The following is a 20,063-nucleotide window of genomic DNA, read 5'->3' on the forward strand; positions in this document are numbered from 1 at the left end:
GGATGGGGGGGGTAGGGGGGTGGGAGGGATACTGGGACCCGTGGTGGTGGAGGATGGGTGCTGGTGGAGGGATGGGTACTTGATCATTGTATAACTGAAACCCAAGCACAAAAATTTGTAAGTCTACAACTGTACCTCATGGTGTTTCACTAATAAAAATCTAAAAAAAAATGAATGTGCTGCCTTGTACTCTAGGAAAAACCAACCCTACTAGATCTTGAGCTTGGACCAGCAGTCGCAGAGATCAGGTGTGGGAGGGGCTGTAGGTGGCTGCCCCATCCAGGGCACTTTTTTATTTTCATTTTTGTTAGTGAAACAGCATGAGGCACCGTTGTAGACTCACAAACTTCTGTGCTGGGGTCTCAGCCGTACAGTGACCGAACCCCGCCCCTCCACCAGGGCCACTTCCCACCACCGCCACCACGGGTCCCGCCTCCCTCGCACCGGCCTCCGCGGCGGGGTCCTGGACTCCGGGTGGACCACGTGCGCCCACCTTCCAGCATCGAGCCAGCAGGAAAAGGAAGAGACGGCCTCCCCCGGCGGGGCGTGGCGCTCTCCGGCCGGCAGGCGGCGCTGTGGGCGGCGGCGGGTCCGGCGTCCCGCGCGCGCTCGCGTCCGGCCGGCGGGGTGGCGGCGGCCCGGCGCGGCGATGGGCGCGGCGGGCGCGGCGGGCGCGGGGCCGCGGCTGCTGCTGGAGCTGCGGGGCGGGCGGCGGGGCGCGCTGCTGGCCGTCGGGTGAGCGGGGCCGGGCGGACCCGGCCCGCGTGGTCGCGGCCGTCGGGGCGTGTCGGGTCGGGGTCCCCGGACCGAGGCCAGAGAGTGGCGCGGGCGGCGGCGGCACGTGCGCGGCCTGGGCAGAGTTCGCAGGGGTGTGTGTGTGTGTGTGTTTGTAGGTTTCTCCCGGATGTGTGGTTGGTGTGTGTGTGTGTGTGTGTGTGTGTGTGTGTCTCTGTAGACTCCTCCCGTGTGTGTGTGTGTGTGTGTGTTTGTAGGTTTCTCCCGGGGGGGTGTGTGATTGGTGTGTGTGGTTGGTGTGTGTGCGTGTGTTTGTAGTTTCTCCCAGGGTGTGTGTGATTGGTGTGTGTGTGTTTGTAGGTTTCTCCCAGATGTGTGGTTGGTGTGTGTGTGTTTGTAGACTTCTCCCGTGTGTGTGTGTGTGGTTGGTGTGTGTGTGTGTGGTTGGTGTGTGTGTGTGGTCGGTGTGTTTGTGTTTGTAGGTTTCTCCCTGGTGTGTGTGTGTGTTTGTAGGTTTCTCCCTGGTGTGTGTGTGTGTGTTTGTAGGTTTCTCCCAGGTGTGTGGTTGGTGTGTGTGTGTGTGTGTTTGTAGGTTTCTCCCAGGTGTGTGGTTGGTGTGTGTGTGTGTGTGTTTGTAGGTTTCTCCCTGGTGTGTGTGTGTGTATGTGTGTGTGTGTGTGTTTGTAGGCTTCTCCTGGGAGTGTGTGTGTGGTTGGTGTGTGTGCCTGTGTTTGTAGGTTTCTCCTGGGGTGTGTGTGTGTGATTGGTGTATGTGTGTTTGTAGGTTTCTCCCAGTTGTGTGATTGGTGTGTGTGTTTGTAGGTTTCTCCCAGATGTGTGGTTGGTGTGTGTGTGTGTGTTTGTAGACTTCTCCCGTGTGTGTGTGTGTGGTTGGTGTGTGTGTGTGTGTGTGTTTGTAGGTTTCTCCCTGGTGTGTATGTGTGTGTGTTTGTAGGTTTCTCCCGTGTGTGTGTGGTTGGTGTGTGTGTGTGTGGTTGGGGGGTGTGGTTGTGTGTGTGTGTGTGTGGTTGGGGGGGTGTGGTTGTGTGTGTGTGTGTGGTTGGGGGGTGGGCGGGGTGGCTCATTCTCTTTATGCCTGGCTGCAGTTCCAGAGAAGTCTGCAAATGTTAGGCTGTTTAGCTGTTGACTGATAACACGGCTAGAAACTTCTTGGGAAAGTGTTCTCCATTTTTTGTGTGTGTGTTTTGCTTTTGGGGGTCACACCTGGTGATGCACAGGGGTTACTCCTGGCTCTGTGCTCAGGACTTAACTCCTGGCGGTGCTCAGGGGACCATATGGGATGCTGGGGATTGAACCCTGGTGGGCCACGTGCAAGGCAAACGCCCTCCCCGCTGTGCTATCACTCCGGCCCCCACAATGATCATTTAATCTGCTTATTTTGTTTGTTTGTTTGTTTTTTCCTTGCGGTAGGGGGGTGCTTTGGTCTAGCACTCTTCTGCTGTTCCCTTGTGACTACTGTTTGTAGTAGAGTAAGACACTGAATCCTGAAAGTTTTATTGCGCAATTCCTTTCTGGAGTAGATTGACCGTAACTTTCTCTTTGTTTAGTGTCTCAGTTTTGGATTTGGCAGAACGGAATTTAAATCCCTGCTTCTTCACAATGATCATTTATTTACTTATTTATTTGCTTTTTGGGTCACACCCAGCAATGCACAGGGGCTACTCCTGGCTCTGCACTCAGGAGTTACTCCTGGCGGTGCTCAGGGGACCATATGGGAGGCTGGGAATCGAACCCGGGTTGGCCGCGTGCAAGGCAAACGCCCTATCCGCTGTGCTATCGCTCCAGCCCTTCCAGTGTATAACCATAAAAAGAATTTATCCATTCTTGTAAGAGTGAATGTTTTGTTTGCTTCTAGAGCTGCTTTAATATAAAGAGTTGACATAACGTTCTTCAAGTTTTTTGGGGGGGCTTTTATCGTGCGTGATTTATCTTGAGTCAGTTACCTAAGAGTGAAGCTGTTGGCTGGGATCGTTAGTTGGTAAGAAGCTGCCATAAGTTTCTACAAAGCGATTGTACAGTTTACATTCTCTTCCCTCAAAAATGAGAGTTCAAAGTGTTTTATCCACTTGTCTGCTGCCTGCTTGTAGTGGTGCCAGTTGTTTTTGTTTCCACAGTGAAAAGTGATATCATTGCTTACTTTGATTTTCATTTAAAAAAAATGTTAAAAAGTTGTTTCATTTTGTCATTGATATATGCTATTTGTAAACTTTTTTTCCCCCATAAAAAATTGCAAGTTGTTGTAATGCTGATTTTTTTTTTTTTGCTTTTGGCTTTTTGGGTCACACCCAGTAGTTCCGAGTGCAAGGCAAATGCCCTATCCGTTGTGCTGTCACTCCAGTCCCTGTAATGCTGAACTTTTAAAATTATTTATTAATTTTTTTTTCCTGGAGCGATAGCACAGCGGTAGGGCGTTTGCCTTGCACGCAGCCAACATGACCAATCTGAGTTCGATTCCTCCGCCCCTCTCAGAGAGCCCGGCAAGCTGCCGAGAGTATCTCGCCCGCACGGCAGAGCCTGGCAAGCTCCCCGTGACGTATTCGATATGCCAGACGCAGTAACAACAAAGTCTCCAATGGAGACATTACTGGGCCGCTCGAGCAGATCCATGAACAATGGGAGGACCATGACCTTGACCTATCGTTTTTGAGGTCAATCTTAGCAGTGCTTAGGACTTACTCGTAACTCAGGGATCATTCCTGGTAGAGCCTGAGGGACCATATATGGTGCTGGGGATTGAACCAGAGTCAATGGCGTGTAAGATACGCACCTTATCCCTGGTATAGTTTCTGGTCTTTTACTTTGAGTTTCTTGTCAATTTAGATTAAATTTAAATATTGATAGGGTTGAGTTTTATTCTTATTTCTAATCTTAAATATTCCTAGAGTTTCTTCATTTGGTCCGGTAATCTGGTAGAGTCTTCCTTTGTGCTTTTGATCTGGTAGAATGCATAGTTATTTTCTGTTCCCAGTAGTTCACCAAAGATGTTAATGACCAGTCGAGTCTGTATTTTTCATGGGCCGCATCTGGCTTAAGTGGTGGAGCATATGCTGGTATGTCCCGGGCTCTGAGTTGAGTCTCTGGGCTGATATGTCCCTTCTTGTGGGCACTGGTGTGCCCCAAGCCTGCTGAGTGTGGTTTCCTGGCCACCAGGCAGAGCATAGCTCGGAGGGGTCCCCCCCCCCACCAAACCCACCAAAAACCTGTTGAAGATGATTTAGAATTTTTTTTTAAAACTCCAAAACTCTTTTCTGTAATAACTTCTTACATGTATTGAGAAAGTGATATGTTTTCTCATGATCAGATCAGAAAACATGTTTTGTTGAGCTGGAGAGGACAGGGCTTAAGAGGCTTGCCTTGAGTGCAGCCCACCCTGCCAGCTCCATCCCTGCCACTGCGCATGGTTCTCCACACCTCACCAGGAGGGACCCCTGAGCACAGGCCAGGGGTAAGCCCTGAGCACTGCTAGTTATGCGTGCCCCTACTTCAGCCCCCCCCCCCCCCACCGCCCAACCAAAACACAACAGCAACAAAAATTGCTGCTATCTTTGACATCATTCAAGCTTAGCCGGTTTTTTTACTTAGTATCTAGAATAGTGAAAGAATACTGATTATAACCATGTCTTACATTTTGTTGTCTTATTTCCATAGCGTCTTTCATTTTGAAAGAGTTCCTTTGCTATCTTTTTTTTTTTTTCATTTTGGGTCACACCCTGCAATGCACAGGAGTTACTCCTGGCTCATGCACTCAGGAGTTACTCCTGGCGGTGCTCGGGGGACCATATGGGATGCTGGGAATTGAACCTGGGTCGGCTGCCTGCAAGGCAAACGCCCTACCCGCTGTGTTACTGCTCCAGCCCCTCCCTTGCTGTCTTAACCCTGATGTCCCTAATACTTTTGAAAACAATGGCCCAATTGTTTTATAGACAGCCCCATCTTTGGGATTGTCCTGTGAACAATCAAGACTGGATTCAGGGAGGCTGGAGGGGTAGCATAGTGGGTAGAGCATTTGCCTTGCACACGGCTGACCGGGTTTGATTATCAGCATCCCATATAATTCTTGAGTGCAGAGCCAGGAGTTACCCCTGAGCATTGCAGGTGTGATCCAAAAAGCAAAAAAAAAAAAAAAAAAGACTCAGTTTGATCACCTTGGGCCTTAATATCCCAGAAGTGCTGCTGTGTTTTCCAGGCTTTAACACTAGTTATTTTTCTTTGTAATTAGTGGATCTTAATTGCAGAGTTCCTTATAGCTATGCAAATAGCCAGTTCCTTATCCAACTTTAAATACTTTTAGGGGCGGAGGTGCTGGCTTGTTTGGGCCACACCCATTGGTGCTCAGGGCTTACTCTGTGCTCTCAAGGCTCAAGGCCATCAAGCCTGGGATCAGCAGCAAGGCAACTTCCCTATGCTGGATACTCTGTATCCAGCCCCACCTCTTAGGACTTTTAGGTATTCATGCCTCCCCTGGACAGCGGGTAGGGCCTTTGCCTTGCACGCGGCCGACCTGGGTTCGATTCCTCCATCCCTCTCGGAGAGCCCAGCAAGCTACCGAGAATATCTCGCCCGCATGGCAGAGCCGGGCAAGCTCCCCGTGAACGTATTCGAGATGCCAAACACAGTAACAACAACTCTCACGGTGGAGACGTTACTGCTGCCCGCTCAAGCAAACCCATGAACAACGGGAGGACCGTGCTACAGTACTACAGCTATTATTAGCTATTATTACTACATTTTGTCGTTGCACTGACCAGGACCCCTGTAGCTTTGCCTGCTGGTGCTCAGGGCCCCATGGGCTAGACATGCGGGGCCTTGGAGGACCATGTGGGGCGCCATGTGTGACGCCGGGAATCGAACTCGGGACCTTGTCCCTGCTAAGCTGTGCTGAAGTGCTTGGCGCCATTCCTGCGGCCCCCTGAGGCGTGTCTTTAGAGCAGGGGTCAACGTGCTCTGGCTCACGGCGTCAGATTGGGCTTGAGACTTCTGTTGGTACCACCTGAGCACAAAGGACGGATTTTACAGAAGTTTTTGACACCTGCTTTAGAGAACCTTCCTTCTTTTCCTTCCTTCCTTCCTTCCTTCCTTCCTTCCTTCCTTCCTTCCTCCCTCCCTCCCTCCCTCCCTTTCCCTCTTTCTTTCTTTCTTTTCTTTTCTTTTCTTTTCTTTCCCTCCCTGCCTTCCTTCCTTCCTTCTTTTTTTTTTTTTTTGGTTTTTGGGCCACACCCAGTGTTCAGGGATCACTCCTGACAGTTCTCAGGGGGACCATACCTCGTATCTGGAATCAAATCAGGCTTGGCCACAAGCAAGGCAAGTACCTTAATTCAGGACTGTCTCTCACAGGGAACCTTTTTAAATTTTTTTTTTCTTGCCACATGCAGTTTGCTCAGGGTTTTTACTCCTGACTTTGGGGTCACTACGGTGAAATTCAGGAGACCATAGGGGCAGCTGGGGGTCGAATGCAGATCAACTGTGTACAGTGCAAGCACCCTGTCTGGACTATCTCTCCAGCCTAGAAATGTGATTTCTTAAGTCCTGTTTTGTTTCTCTTTGAGGGCACCCAGCAGTGCTTGGTGGGGTTACTCCTGGGTCGGTATTTATTCAGGGGTCTGTCCTGGCAGACATGAGATTTGGGGCTGGACATTTTTTCCCCCATTGTTTGGGGGGGGGGGGTGGATCAAGCCCAGAGGCCCAGACATGCAAGTTCTCTGCTGCTGCCCTGCGTTCCTGGCCCTCAGGACTGAAGGCAGCGATGGAAAAGGCACATTCAAAAATGCATCACTGGGCCCCTATGCTGCCTAAGCCCTCGTGCTGCCTGTGCCCAGGTGCCGAGCACACGTCCCCGAGCACTTGCGTCCTCTGCGCCTCCCCTCTTGAGGTGTGTACTTCCCTCTCTCTGATGCTGAGGTGTGTGTAGGGGCTCTCTCCGCCCTCGGCGAAGCCCACGTTCTCTCTTGAGCCCTTGTCTCTCGCTTCCCTTCCCTTCTCACCTTCAAAAACTTACAAATAAAATGTCTTACTTAAAAAAAAAAAGATCATTGATGCAGGAGCATTCGTTAGTACAGTGGGTAGGATGTTTGCCTTGCACACAGCAAACCCAGGTTCGATCCTCGGCATCCCATATAGTGGTCTGAGCACCACCAGGAGTAATTCCTGAGTGCAGAGCCGGGAGTAAGTCCTGAGCATCACTGGGTGTGGCCCCTAGGACAAACAGACAAAAATTTACTATAAAATGAAAACAAACAGTATGACTTTCTGATTCACCCTTCTTTTTCCGCAGGGGCCTTGGGGCACCCCTCTGGAGTGAGAAGAGAGAAGCGCCTGGTTAATCTTCTTCCTTTTATCCTCGTGCTTTCATGAGTGAGAACTAACTGCTTTCGTGTTCTCCTTTCCATCGCCAGAGAGCCAGAAGAAGGGCCCACGTGCGTGGACATCTCTGTCACCCCGGCTTCGGTCCAGGTGAAAACGTCTGAAGGCTGCACCGAGCTCCGGCTGCCAGCAGAGGTCAGGCTTGACCCTTCGTCCTGTCGCGGGCTGCAGTTCCTGCCCGGAGAGGGTTTGCACCTGCGGCTGCAGGCCCAGGCGGCCGAGATCAGCGCAAGTGAGTGGCCTGAACACTGTCTCTGCGCTTCCCTTCCCTTGCAAATCAAAGGGGGGCTTTTCTCAGGTGAAAGCAGTTGTCCTCTAAGCAGCCCAGAGAGTCTGAGGATCAAGGTTCTTCACCAACTCTGCCAGTTGTTAACGGGATGCACTAAATCGTTTTAAGACTTGGTTTCTTTCCTGTTGCCCCATTTGTTTTTTAAAGGAAAAAAAGTCCTCCCCCCACTTTTTTTTTTGCTTTTTGGGTCACAGCCGGCGATGCACAGGGGCTATTCCTGGCTCTGCACTTAGAAGTTATTCCTGGCGGTGCTCAGGGGACCCTATGGGATGCTGGGAATCGAACTCAGGTCGGCCGCGTGCAAGGCAAATGCCCTACCCACTGTGCTATCTCTCCAGCCCCCTGCCCTTTCTTTCTTTTTTTTTTTTTTAAATAGACTTGATTTTTAAGTGTATAACAAAAGTGAGCAGCATTGCAATTTGCCTGGTAACCCCTGCTTTTCAAAAAAAGAGAAATGTAATTATCCAGTTTGCCGGCCCATCGAGTTGAAGCGGAAGGTCAACTCAGTTGACAGTTCTGTATGAGCTGAGCTGGCTCCTTTTAAAGCATCTTACAGAAATCCGTTCGTTCCACAAATATTAGCCGTCCTCTGTGGACCATGCACGAAGCGAGGTGCAGAGGTGAACCAGGAAGCTGACTCGAATAGGTGGCAGGGACACACACACATACACACACACACACACACACACACACACACACACACACACACACTCATTGCTTGTGTGCAGAGAACAGTGCCGTAGGCAAAGCCAAGCCGTGGAATCCGGGCATAGGGCTGGGACCCCGAAGGATGGTCAGAGAAAACCACTCCGAGGATGCGGTCTGGGAGCTAAGGCTAGCAGAGGCCTCCGGACGCCTCGTCACGGGCAGGGAGACGTCCAGGGAAGACTGAGTCCTGAGAAGTCTGAGTCCTGTAAGGGCATCGGCTTCTTTTTCGCAGTCGTGAAGGACAATCACCTCTGCGGGGATTTTGTGTCTTCTCTGGAAACTGGAGCAAGGCAGGCAGGAAAGCGGCACTTCCTGAGGGTCCTCGGGGCTGCTGCTGGCTTTCTGCCATGACGGTGACTTTCCTCAACGAGCAAGTAGGAAGACCCTCCAGGCACCAAATGCGTTTGCTGCAGTGCTGTATTTCATATGAATGCAAATAGGAAAACAAATTGCTTGAATCGTTTAAATCAGCAAACTGGATTTTTTTTTCTTTCTTAGAACTATTTTTAGCTGTAGGACGGAATTGTGGGTGCTGTTTTATGTTTCATCTGGGTCGATTTTTCTGTTTTCTTTACGTCTTTAAAACGTTTTATTAATATATATGGAAAATACGTTAAAAGGCCTGTTCTGCAGTGCATAAAAGCGTATGCAAAATAGGTTCGCTACTTAATTGCCTTAGAGCATCCCCATGTTAAAGGTGGTGAATAGGTATGTGTTGAAGAAGGACGATCAGATGCATGCGGATGTAAACTTGAATCAAAGTGCATTGTAGGAGACGAAGTGAATTTTTAGTACCCATTTGCATTCCCGGCTTTTTTTTTAAAATGTAGGAGTATTGGTATTTATTCAGCCATTGATTAGGCTGATTGAATTGTGCATGAACTCCACCTTACTTTTTTTTTCTTTTTTATAAATTTATTTATTGAATCATCGTGAGAGCAGTTACAAAGCTTTCCGGTTTAAGTCTCAGTCATACAGTGAAACACCCGTCCCTTCACCAGTGCCCATTCTCCACCCCCAACAACCCCAGTATACCCCCATCCCACACCCTCCCCCTACCTGTGGGGCGGATGATTTCCACATTACTCTCTCTCTACTTCAATTACATTCAATATTTCGACCCCAGACCCACCATTATTATTTGGGATTTTACCACAACACTCAGACTTGCTGAAAAGGTCACAGTAGACAATTTGTTTCTTATTGCTGGTTATGAAAACATATGATGTCACGTGGCTGCAGTAATGGCCGCACGGTTTTGGAATTCCAAAATTTTAACACTTAAATCTGGAGGGATTTCTGCCAGAACCTGCTGGGTTCCGAGATTTGCTCCTGAGTCTCTGGGATCATGGCTGTTAAGCAGCTTGATCAGGAGCCAGAGGGGCCGTTTGTAGGCGGCGACTCAGGGTCTCGCTGGGATGGGGAGGAAAGGGCCGGCTCCACCCCTATCCCGTGAGGCCCTGCATGTCTCATCATTGCAGGCCCAAACCTGACTGTCCAGTGGCCTCTGGAGGATGGTGGTCACCAGGCCGCTAGGGGGAACAGACCAAGGCACTAAACCTATTCCCACCTTGGGTGGCCCGTCGCCTGTAACCTACTGAGTGTTCCGGACGCATTTCTGCCAAAAACCGCAAGGTTTCGAGATTTGTTTCTGAGTCTCTGGGATCATGGCCATCAAGCAGTTCACCAGAGTGGCCATGCCTCCAATTACATACCTGAGCCGGAGGTGGTTTGTGGGTGTGTTTCCCACATACCTAACTTTTGGCCGTTTACTTTCTTGCTAAACTTTGCCCCAAGTTTTTGGGGTCTGGCCAGAGGCACAGCAGCAATTTTGGGGTATCTGGAAGTCTGAAGGTGCCACCAGGCTGCTGATGCACTCGCCTCACAGGTACAGAGTGACCTGCTGGCGGCACCATGCCTCCCACGTTTCCGGCTTTTTAAAAGCAGACTTTTTACTTACTGAAAAAGGTTTCCTTAAGGTCTGTGGTAGACATCGTTTTTCTGATCTGAATGTGACATGAATCATTTCGTCACTCTGGACTTGGCACTAGCTACAGTAAAACCTCATGGGCACAAGTATTAGGTTTCTCCCCTCTCCCCCAGATGCCACTCGAACCAGTTACTGATTGGCCAGAAGAGGGCAGTGTTTGGCTGAAAATTTGCTTATTGGCTCTGAACGGAGAATTTGAATGTCTTACCCAGTCTTTTCAAAATTAAAGTACATTGTTTGTTTCATCTTCGTGCTTTAGTGATTGGCAGGCATCCCTATAAATTTAATGGTAGGGTTTTTAATTGTCAAAGCTTAAACTTTCTAGCTTGTTTTTTTCGTCCTTAAAAATGCACATGAGGTCGTTTATCCTGTAGCACTGTCCACTGTCCTCTGGTTTGCTCGAGTGGGCCCAGTAACGTCTCTATTGTGAAACTTGTTGTTACTGTGTTTGGCATATTGGGTAGCTTGCCAGGCTTTGCCGTGCAGTTGAGATACTCTTGGTAGCTTGCCGGTCTCTCTGAGAGGGGCGGAGGAATCGAACCCTGGTGGGCTGCGTGCAAGGCAAACGCCCTTCCCTGTGCTATCGCTCCAGCCCCAGTTTAACCTAAACTCTATAAATTCTAATTGATTTTTTTTTACTGCGACCTCATTACTTTATATTTTATAGGCACGTATTCTTTTTTTTGTTGAGAGTTTCTTTTCTTCATGAACTAACTAATGGAATCTAAGGGATCATCTTGCCATATGCTGCATTTCCCACTTCTTAATGTAGGAAATAAACATGTTCCCACAGCTTTAATAATAAAAAAAAAACTGAGTTTTGTTTCTGGAAGATGAAGTCTTAAGAACTGTTCATTTTTTTTTTTTTGAGGTAAAAACCAATGTGAAAGTTCATTCTGATTTGTACACATGGATAATATGGCAGAGTGGACATAACCCTTGTTAAAATCATATTAACCAACTTTTTTCGGGGTTGGAGAGATAGCACAGTGGGTAGGGCGTTTGCCTTGCACACGGATGACCTGAGTTCGATTCCCAGCATCCCATATGGTCCCCTGAGCACTGCCAGGAGTAACTCCTGAGTGCAGAGCCAGGAGTAACCCCTGTGCATCTTCAGGTGTGACCCAAAAAGCAAAAAAAAATCAACCAACTTTTAAGAACTCTGCCTAGTGCTAGATCTATCTCAGTTATGACACGCTGTCTGGCTTGTGTGTGGCCTGGGGTTCGGTCCCCACCACCACACACACACAGATTAAATTTAAAAAGTTCTATTTGTCAATAGTTCCTGGTGGATGTCATGTTGAGCATAACAAAGTGCTGTGTCGTTAGCATAACAGGAAATAGCTCCTTTTCCTTCATTCTTAATGTTGGCGTTTATAAAGGGAAAGAAACGCCCTGCATTGCATGGTTAATCCGGAGTGATTGCTGTCTCCGAGACACTGGCAAAGTCTATTATTTCAACATATTTCACAGCATTTGCTCTCTGGAAGTCGTCAGATAAAGCGAATGAAATGTGTACTTCTAGGTAGCGCATGAACAACATTTATGATTGGTAATATGTTATAGCTAATAAACTCTCTAAGCAAACTACTGTATTTTTTCCCCCCGAATAGCTAAGATTGACTGTTCATTGGTTTCTTTCAGAACCGACTTCGGTGTTTAATCAAAACGTACCTGCCCAAGAATGTTGCACGTTTTACTGCCAGTCCTGTGGCGAAGTCATAATAAGGGACAGGTGAGGAGCACATTTTAAATACTCATCCCTTCGATGCCTAACAATGCTTTTTGCTTTCCCCGATCGGAATTTTTGGAAATGATCGCGAAGGAAGCGGTATCTCGTCATAACATTGAGAGCTGCCTTACGGTCACTTTGCACTCGATCTGCAATCAAACGCCCAGCCGTCACAGAGTAGTCCGGGCTTCTCTAGGTGAAAAGCGGGGGGACAGTCACGTGCTGACTCTGAGGGAGGAAGGGTTATCTCCGAGTTGCGCTTCTGCTGAGCACTGATCCTCTTCTGAGATTACTCTGTGGTTTATCCACATTCAGTGCACAGCTCCAACAGTCAGACTCAGTCCCCAAGTCTTTTCAGACTTCTCCCTGAGGCCTACTGAAAGCCCATTTTTTCCTCCCCTGGAGTGCTCCTCACACCCCTATCTTACTTCAGCTAGTTCCCACCCAAATGACAGTTGACAGCAAGCGGCTCTTGCTGGCAGCCTTCTCTGAAGTCTGAGTGGCTCACGTGCTCCTTGAAGGCTCGTTTGCTTGTCTTCCTCATTACACAGTAGACAATTATCCTTGGCACCCGTATTCCTTATCCTCAGCTTTCAAGAGGCGCCACCGCAGTCCAGACTCTAGCTGACTGAACCGGGCCTCTCCTGCGATGAGCTCTTACCCCAAACAGGTGACTCTACACCCCCCCCAGCCTCAGCTTCCTTGTGAAAAATGTGGAGAATCACAGGCGCTGTCTCAAAGGGTTGCTGGGAAGACCCCAGGAGTTTCAGTTGGACGCCAGAGCCTCCCGTGATGAGCGTTTGGTGTGTGGTAGCCAGGGGTGTCATGATTGCCGGAGATGATCACCCCGATGTCAGATGTCCTCATCGTCACAGCAGCAGTCCCAGTGCCTGAGGATCGGTCCCCGCCAAGTAAATTCCCAGAGCTGAGTGGACTGAATGTCAGGCTGCTTACGCTGACCCCCTCTGAGCCTTTCTTCCGTGCTCTCTGATTCCTGACGGTGTCCCCAGCAGGTGAGGTTGTGGCAAGTCGCCAAGAGCTGGGCTTCTAACATTCCCACTCATTAACCCCTTTCCCCGCTTTTTAAATGGAATCACTGGGAGGTACATGTTGTAAAGTGTTTAGAATTGGGTTTCCGTCAAGACCCGTTTTCACCCCAGAAATTTTTTTTTCTGTCAGTCCCGGTAGGTAGGTCTATAGAAGTATGCACATCAGACATTTACTGTTGATAAGTCACAACAAAACTTATTTGGAAACTGTTTTTTAAAAAGTTTTGTGACCCCCATTTGGGGTCCTGAACCACAATGAAAGATAGGCCGTTGAGGCAGGGCAGATGGCGTTTTAAATGGAATATTTTCCCAGTGGTTGTCTTGGGTAAGAATGGAAAACTCTCTTGATTTCTTCCTTTTTTTTTTTTCTTTTTTGGGTCACACCCAGCGATGCTCAGGGATGACCCCTGGCTCATTACTACTGGCGGTGCTCGGGGGACCATATGGGATCCTGGGAATCGAACCCAGGTCGTCTGCATGCAAGGCAAACGCCCTACCTGTTTGTGCTGTCGCTCCAGCCCCTTGATTTCTTCCTTTTGAAAAATGTCTTGGTTTTGGGTTCACACCAGACATTGCTCAGGGATGTGCTTCTGGCAGTGCTCAGGAGACTATATGCGGTGCTGGGAATCGAACCCTGCTTGACTGCATGAAGACAAGCACCTTCCCTACTCTACTGTCTGTCTGACCCCCGGAAGGAGGTAGCACTGAACCTGACAGAGGACAGCGTCCCTGCTTGGTTACCTCAGGGCTGAAGGTTCTTCAGTGTGTGCCCTTGGTGAGAAACCCGTGTTTTTAGCCTCAAAGGTCCCGAGAACCCCAGTTTGCGCTGCAGTGTAAGCTAGATAGATTTCCATCTCCTGATGGGTTTAGTTTGGCTCGTTGTCCCGGGAAGTTTTCTACAGCAGTGAGGTGGCCTGAGGTTCCCACACAGCTGGGAGTGTGTTTCTTGTGTGGCTCGGTGTTGCCTGGCGCTGCGTACAATAGCAGGTGGGTGTCCGTTTCGCTAGAAAAAGCGACGCTATGAAGAGTCGGCGTCTGTCTTTTCTGCTTGGGGTCAAGAGCGAGAAGGTTTGAGCGTCTTACACGGACGAGCATTTTGACTCTCCCAGCCTGGAGGAGACCAGGTGGTGGTACAGAGACAAGAGCAGACCGGTGGGACGAGTTTGCTTTCCCGTTTCCGAGCCCAGGGAGCCTCATCAGTAGGATCTCGACTCTGGAAGTCAACGAGAGAGTTGGAGGATATAATATACTTGATATACTTGAAAGGAAAGAGCAAACTCCAAAAATGGCCTGGTTTCATAGATACCTGATGCCTCTTTTTCAGGCAGGTTTTATTAGCAAATCAGTAAGTGATCTGGTTTACCTTCCGATTCCGGACTCTGTATCTTCAGGGTGTTTTTCTTTCCACATAAATAAGAAAGGCTTCCAGAAATCCTCTTGCTCCAGTCTAGGGTATCGGGCCGGCGCTTGCCTCTTGAGCAACACAGAATCGTCCTCTGCGGACATCTCAAGGCCATGCTTGCCTTTCCCTCTCCAGGCGGCGTTCCTGGGACTGCTTTATTAAAGAAAAACTTGCTGCTTTGGGTATCTGCATATGGATTGCACGCTGAGTGTTCATATTAAACCCAGTGGTCTTCTCATTTCTCTCTCAGCTCTCTGATTTTTTTCCCCCCCAGTTGTCTGTTTTCTGTGAATTAAAGGGCATTTTTCATTTTGTGTGTGTGTATATATATATATACTGGGGCCTGCTCGAGGCAATCGACGAATAACAGGATGGTCGTCGTGATTCGTGATCAGTAGCCCAAGCATTGGGGATAAGTTGCTGTAATGCTGTGGGCCTCAATTTCTTCATCATGATTTGAGAGTTGGATTCAGTAAACCTGTAAGAATCCTACTTGCATGAATATATATATATATATATATATATTTATATTTATGTATGTATGTATGTATATTTGGTTTCGGGGCCACACCTAGTGGTGATCAGGAGTCACTCCTAGTAAGCTCAGGAGACCATCTGGAATGCCAAAGATCGAACTCAGGTTGGCCGTGTAGGGCAAGCACCTGCAGCCTGTACTATCCTTCCAGCCCCGAGAAGGCATTTCTTGGTGCTTGTTTTAAGAAACGAAGCAAATACCTTAGAAGAGGTCTGTGTTGCCTGCCTGTTGGTGCAGTGGGTAAAGCATTTGCTCTGCACGTGGCCCACCCAGAATTTCTCCCTGACGAAAACGTGTGGTCCCATGGAAACCGTTAGGAGTGATCCCTGAGCACCTCCGGGTATGGCTCAAAACCCAAACTCCTCCCCCCACCTCCCAACCCCAAAAGGTTAGTGTATGCTATAATCAATATGTCACTGTCCTCCCGTTGTTCATCGATTTGCTCAAGCGGGTCCAGTAACGTCTCCATTGTGACACTTGTTACTGTGTTTGACATATCGAATACGTCACGGGGAGCTTGCCAGGCTCTGCCGTGCGGGCGAGATACTCTCGGTAGCTTGCTGGGATCTCCAAGAGGGGCAGAGGAATCGAACCTGGGTCGGCCAGGTTGGCTGTGTGCAAGGCAAATGCCCTACCCTCTGTGCTATTGCTCCAACCCAATCAAAATCAATTAATGGAAAACTTTTTTTTTTAAGGAAGATACATTGGAGGATGTATGTTGATTTTTCTCAGTTTCACATTACTTTTATAGAAGTAGGAGCAGAGGGACTGAGCTAAAATCTGCTTTATCAGTAGCCCTGGGCAAACTGGCAGGCTACCGAATGTAACCTGCCCACACGGCAGAGTCTGGCAAACTCCCCGTGGCGTACCCAATATGCCAAATACCAGTAACAATGATGGGTCTCATTCTCCTAAAGAGCCTTGAATATAATCTCAGGGCTAGGATGAAGGAGACGTTACTGGGGCCTGCTCGAGGCAATCGACGAATAACAGGATGGTCGTCGTGATTCGTGATCAGTAGCCCAAGCATTGGGGATAAGTTGCTGTAATGCTGTGGGCCTCAATTTCTTCATCGTGATTTGAGAGTTGGATTCAGTAAACCTGTAAGAATCCTACTTGCATGAAAATATGTGACTCGTCATCTCATAAAGTTGTAACCTTTGGTCCTGTGATTCATGAATATTTGACAGACAGAGAAGTACTGCTTGTTTGCTTATCCCTTTTGATTTGTTACTGAGCTCACAGCTCGTGCTTCATGGTCCTCCCAGCTTGGTAATTACTACCTTTCTGCTTTCTCCCTTCTCTCTCTTTTTTTTTTTTTCATAATGAAAAGGGTTCTTGTCAAGTAAGGTAAAGGTAAAGGCCCTCCCGTTGATCATCGATTTGCTCGAGCGGGCCCAGTAACGTCTCCATTGGAGACTTTGTTGTTACTGTGTCTGGCATATCGAATACGTCACGGGGAGCTTGCCAGGCTCTGCCGTGAGGGCGAGATACTCTCGGGAGCTTGCCGGGCTCTCCGAGAGGGGCAGAGGAATCGAACTCGGGTTGGTCATGTTGGCTGCGTGCAAGGCAAACGCCCTACCCGCTGTGCTATCGCTCCAGCCCTAAAAATAAGGTGCAAGAGCTATTTAACCTATTAAAATTCACTAGTGACTTTTATTTTTTTATTTATTCATTTTCTCTGCTTTTTGGGTCACACCCGGCGATGCACAGGGGTTACTCCTGGCTCTGCACTCAGTAGTTACTCCTGGTGGTGCTCAGGGGATCATACGGGATGCTGGGAATCGAACCCAGGTTGGCTGCGTGCAAGGCAAACGCCCTACCCGCTATGCTATCTCTCCAGCCCCCCTCTAGTGACTTTTAATACTGACTAGTACCAGAGAGCACAAAATCTACAATTAGAACAGTCTTTTTTTCCCCCTTAAGTTAGAATCATATATTCTTAGCCATTTCCTTTAAAAAAAATTAATGTTCATTTCTTTACGGTAAAACTCTTCAATTTACATTTTTACCAGTTCAGCAGAATTCTTTAATTATCTGAACATTTGCTAACAGACCCTGGCTTCAAACAAGACTTATGCTGTCTTTGTGAGTACAGGATAATAGGTGAGAGCATTTGAAGTTTTTTTATGTCTTCCAGAGAGAATTCGTGTTGGACTTGCATTCTCTCAGCTAACTGGACTTTCAGACAGGAGCATTTTGATTTTCAGTGACTGTGTGTCATCTCCTGGTCAGGCTTCCTGTCGTACCTGCACCTATGTGGAACTTGCTCACTGTGAGTTCACAAAGTGTGGGGTGTACAATGCATGCGTTCAGTGTCCGAGAGCCGCCTCCCCAGGCTTCTCGAGCAGAGACAGACAGGTGACCATGGGTAGATGGTAAAAATGGCCCGTTTAATGCAGAGCTGCTAGTATACTTCTAGAACATCTGAAGGGGTTTGAGGCATAGGACTGCACGTAGATGTGATTGATCATTTACAGAGGTAGAGCATCTCGGTGGAGGCAGTTCTCTTGTGGAGATTAAGTCAATGAGACACTCAGTCTCCTGGAAACACCTATGTTGCTTTTCACTTTCCCTTTAGTTGTACATATTAAGCAATTAAGTTTACTTCTTATTAACACTTGTAGTTATTTGGATAAACACAGTAAGAGATACAGATTCCGAAACTTGGTTCTCTGGGCTCGGAGGGTGAAGGCAGCTGGTCTTCTACTGTAAATCTCAGACTAGGTCCTCGGGCCGGTTCAACTTGTCCTTCCCCCTTGGAGGTTCGATCTTTTAAGTCATCACCCGCTTGCACCAAGACCAGGCTTTTATGCTCTCTAGACTGTCCCATTTCAGTGCCGGGGTAGTTCTGCTGTGGGTCTATTCCAGTCCCATGATGGGACCTCCCTTTGTGGGGTATTGGGAACTATGGAAGCCAAAGCCTGAGTCAAGTCATTATGACCGATGCCCAGGAGTAGTTATATTTCAGAGTCAGTCACTCCCAAATACTAGGAGCTCAGCCTTAATGGTCTCTCTGTGTTTCAGCGAGGAGCATTGCTCTATAGTATATGGAAAGGCTATCAGGGAAATTGAAAAAGCAAGTAATCCACTACAAATACAAAACCCAGACTTACCAGAAAGATTTGGCTTATAAGTAACCAAGACTGACTCGGGGAATTGTCATAATGAGGGGTAAAACACAAAGGAAATATTAAAGATAAACTCAGGGGATTAGGGACATACGTAGAATGATGGCATCCATTTGCGGGATATTAAAAGCAAAGACAAAAATGTAGTATGTGAATAATACCTGAAGACAGTAGAAACAAAGGCCAGGAGACCTGGTCTCTGGTAAGAAGCCTGCCACCACGGGAGAGAGAGATGGCAGTTAGGACAGAAAAGGGACGCTGTGACCATGATGGTTGGAAATGATGACTCTGGACACAACCTGAGTGCTGAAAGCAGGCAAAGGGATCTCCACAGAACACGTTCAGTCTTGCAAACCACAGTGCCTGAAAGGAAAATGGTGGGGGGAGGGGAAGGGAAAGGGAGGGAGAGAGAGAAGAAAAGAGAGAGAAGACCGGAGGGGCAGGGCAGGGCAGGGGTGGAAACTGGGGTTGTTGGTTGCAGGACGTGTGCACCGGTGAATGGATGTTGGGCATCATAGGACTAAAACTCAATCACGAACACTTTGTGACCGTATCTCAGGTATAAAAAAATTAATAACACAGTCAAAAAATACAATCTGGGGCCTGGAGAGCGCTCAGGGAGTATGCTTCACACGTAGGAGACCCAGGTTTGAGTCCGGGCACCGCATAGTCTGTCTCCCCAGCACAGCCGAATGTGGCCGTACCCCCAAAACGCAGATCTAGGAGCCTGTGACCGGCTGACTCGCGCTCCAAACACGCGGTCTTCTTATTTGCCTTCTTCCCCTTCTTAGTAAGATATTAAATCGGACCCATCATTTCTCCGCGTAAATGTTCTAGAATGCTTCCGTCTCATCCTAGTCCCTTTGCTTGGTAGTTGGCACTCCAGAGTGTCCCACTCACTGTCCTGCTTTCTTGGTCTTCTTTTTCTCGTGTTAGGCACTGTCCCAGGGAAAGGGTTGCTTTGAAGTCAAGAAGATTCTAGCTTCATCTGTCAACTCTGGCTCTGTGAACTTATACAAATGAACATCTCCTCCTCCTCCTCCTCCTCCTCCTCCTCCTCCTCCTCCTCCTCCTCCCTTATACAAATGAACATCTCCTCCTCCTCCTCCTCCTCTTCCTCCTCCTCCTCCTCCTCCTCCTCCCCCCCCCCTTTCCTCTCCCTCCTCCTCTTTCCTCTTTCCTCTTTTTGTCAGAAAAGAGATTTGGGAAAAGACACAACTAGTGAAGTCAGGTAGTTTTCGACGTTTTGTTGTTTTGCAGGGAAGGGGATGGCCTTCCCCCAGAGCTGCTGGAGGTAGTTCCTTGGGCTTTCTGCATGCAGAGTATACCTAACTGCTTTCCTTTGAGCCATCCCCTCAGTCCCTAATTTTTGTTTATTTTTTGTTTCTTTGGTGCCAGGGATGGAACCCAGGGCCTCATGTTTGCAAAGCGCATCCCCTGTAACTGAGCTGCACCTCGGCCTCCTGACCTTCCTTTTCTCGACTCTGATAGGGGAACAGTGAATATTATTTCAAGGAGTGTAAAATATATACGGTCCACGTCATGCCCTCTAAAGTACTTGCTAAGTTTAACTGGACATGCCGACTCTGAGAAGAGCACAACCCTGAGGAGCTGGACATCCTCTGTTCCGTAGTTCTGTGACAGTTCTTTGGTGTTTTGCAAGAGTGTCTCGCAAGGGACTGTTTCAGAAAGTCCTTAGCAGAGAGCATCCTCATCAGGTATTTACAGTCCGTTTATACTTTCTCGTCTAGAGACGATTTACCAATCAGGATCACCTTTACCAGGAGCAGTGTTGCCTAGCAATATAATTAATGCTACTATCTACCTAGTTTCCAGGGCAACAGAGCTAGGTGGTTAAAGCAAAGGTCAGATTATCAAGCAATATGGAAAAATGTTTGTTAACGCTTTCATTCCAGTATGTGACAGGCTCACTCGGGACCTCACGTGGTTCAAAATTTACAGTTTATTCATTCTGTCAGTGAACGCTAGATGGAGCTAACAGAAATGACTCCTGAGCACTGAGCCTGGACTCACCCAGGAGCCCAGTCAAGTATGACCTAAAAAACAAAAACAAAAAGAAAAAAATGATGCATTCACATATAGCACAGAGG

The 20,063-nt window shown here is 48.3% G+C and overlaps 1 protein-coding gene across 1 annotated transcript in view; it reads left to right on the plus strand.

Moving 5' to 3' along the window:
• The first annotated feature begins 628 nt into the window (after positions 1–628).
• The window catches only part of UBE3D (ubiquitin protein ligase E3D), a 155,989-nt gene continuing 136,554 nt past the window's right edge, over positions 629–20,063 (plus strand). Inside the window, exons 1-3 of the mRNA XM_056109878.1 lie at positions 629–735; positions 7,149–7,348; positions 11,748–11,838. Of these exons, the coding sequence (XP_055965853.1) occupies positions 650–735; positions 7,149–7,348; positions 11,748–11,838 (377 nt within the window). The 5' untranslated portion in view covers positions 629–649. The remainder of the gene's footprint in view (positions 736–7,148; positions 7,349–11,747; positions 11,839–20,063) is intronic.

Source organism: Sorex fumeus, unplaced genomic scaffold, assembly GCF_029834395.1.
Source record: "Sorex fumeus unplaced genomic scaffold, SorFum_2.1 ptg000008l, whole genome shotgun sequence".
Lineage (NCBI taxonomy): Eukaryota > Metazoa > Chordata > Mammalia > Eulipotyphla > Soricidae > Sorex > Sorex fumeus.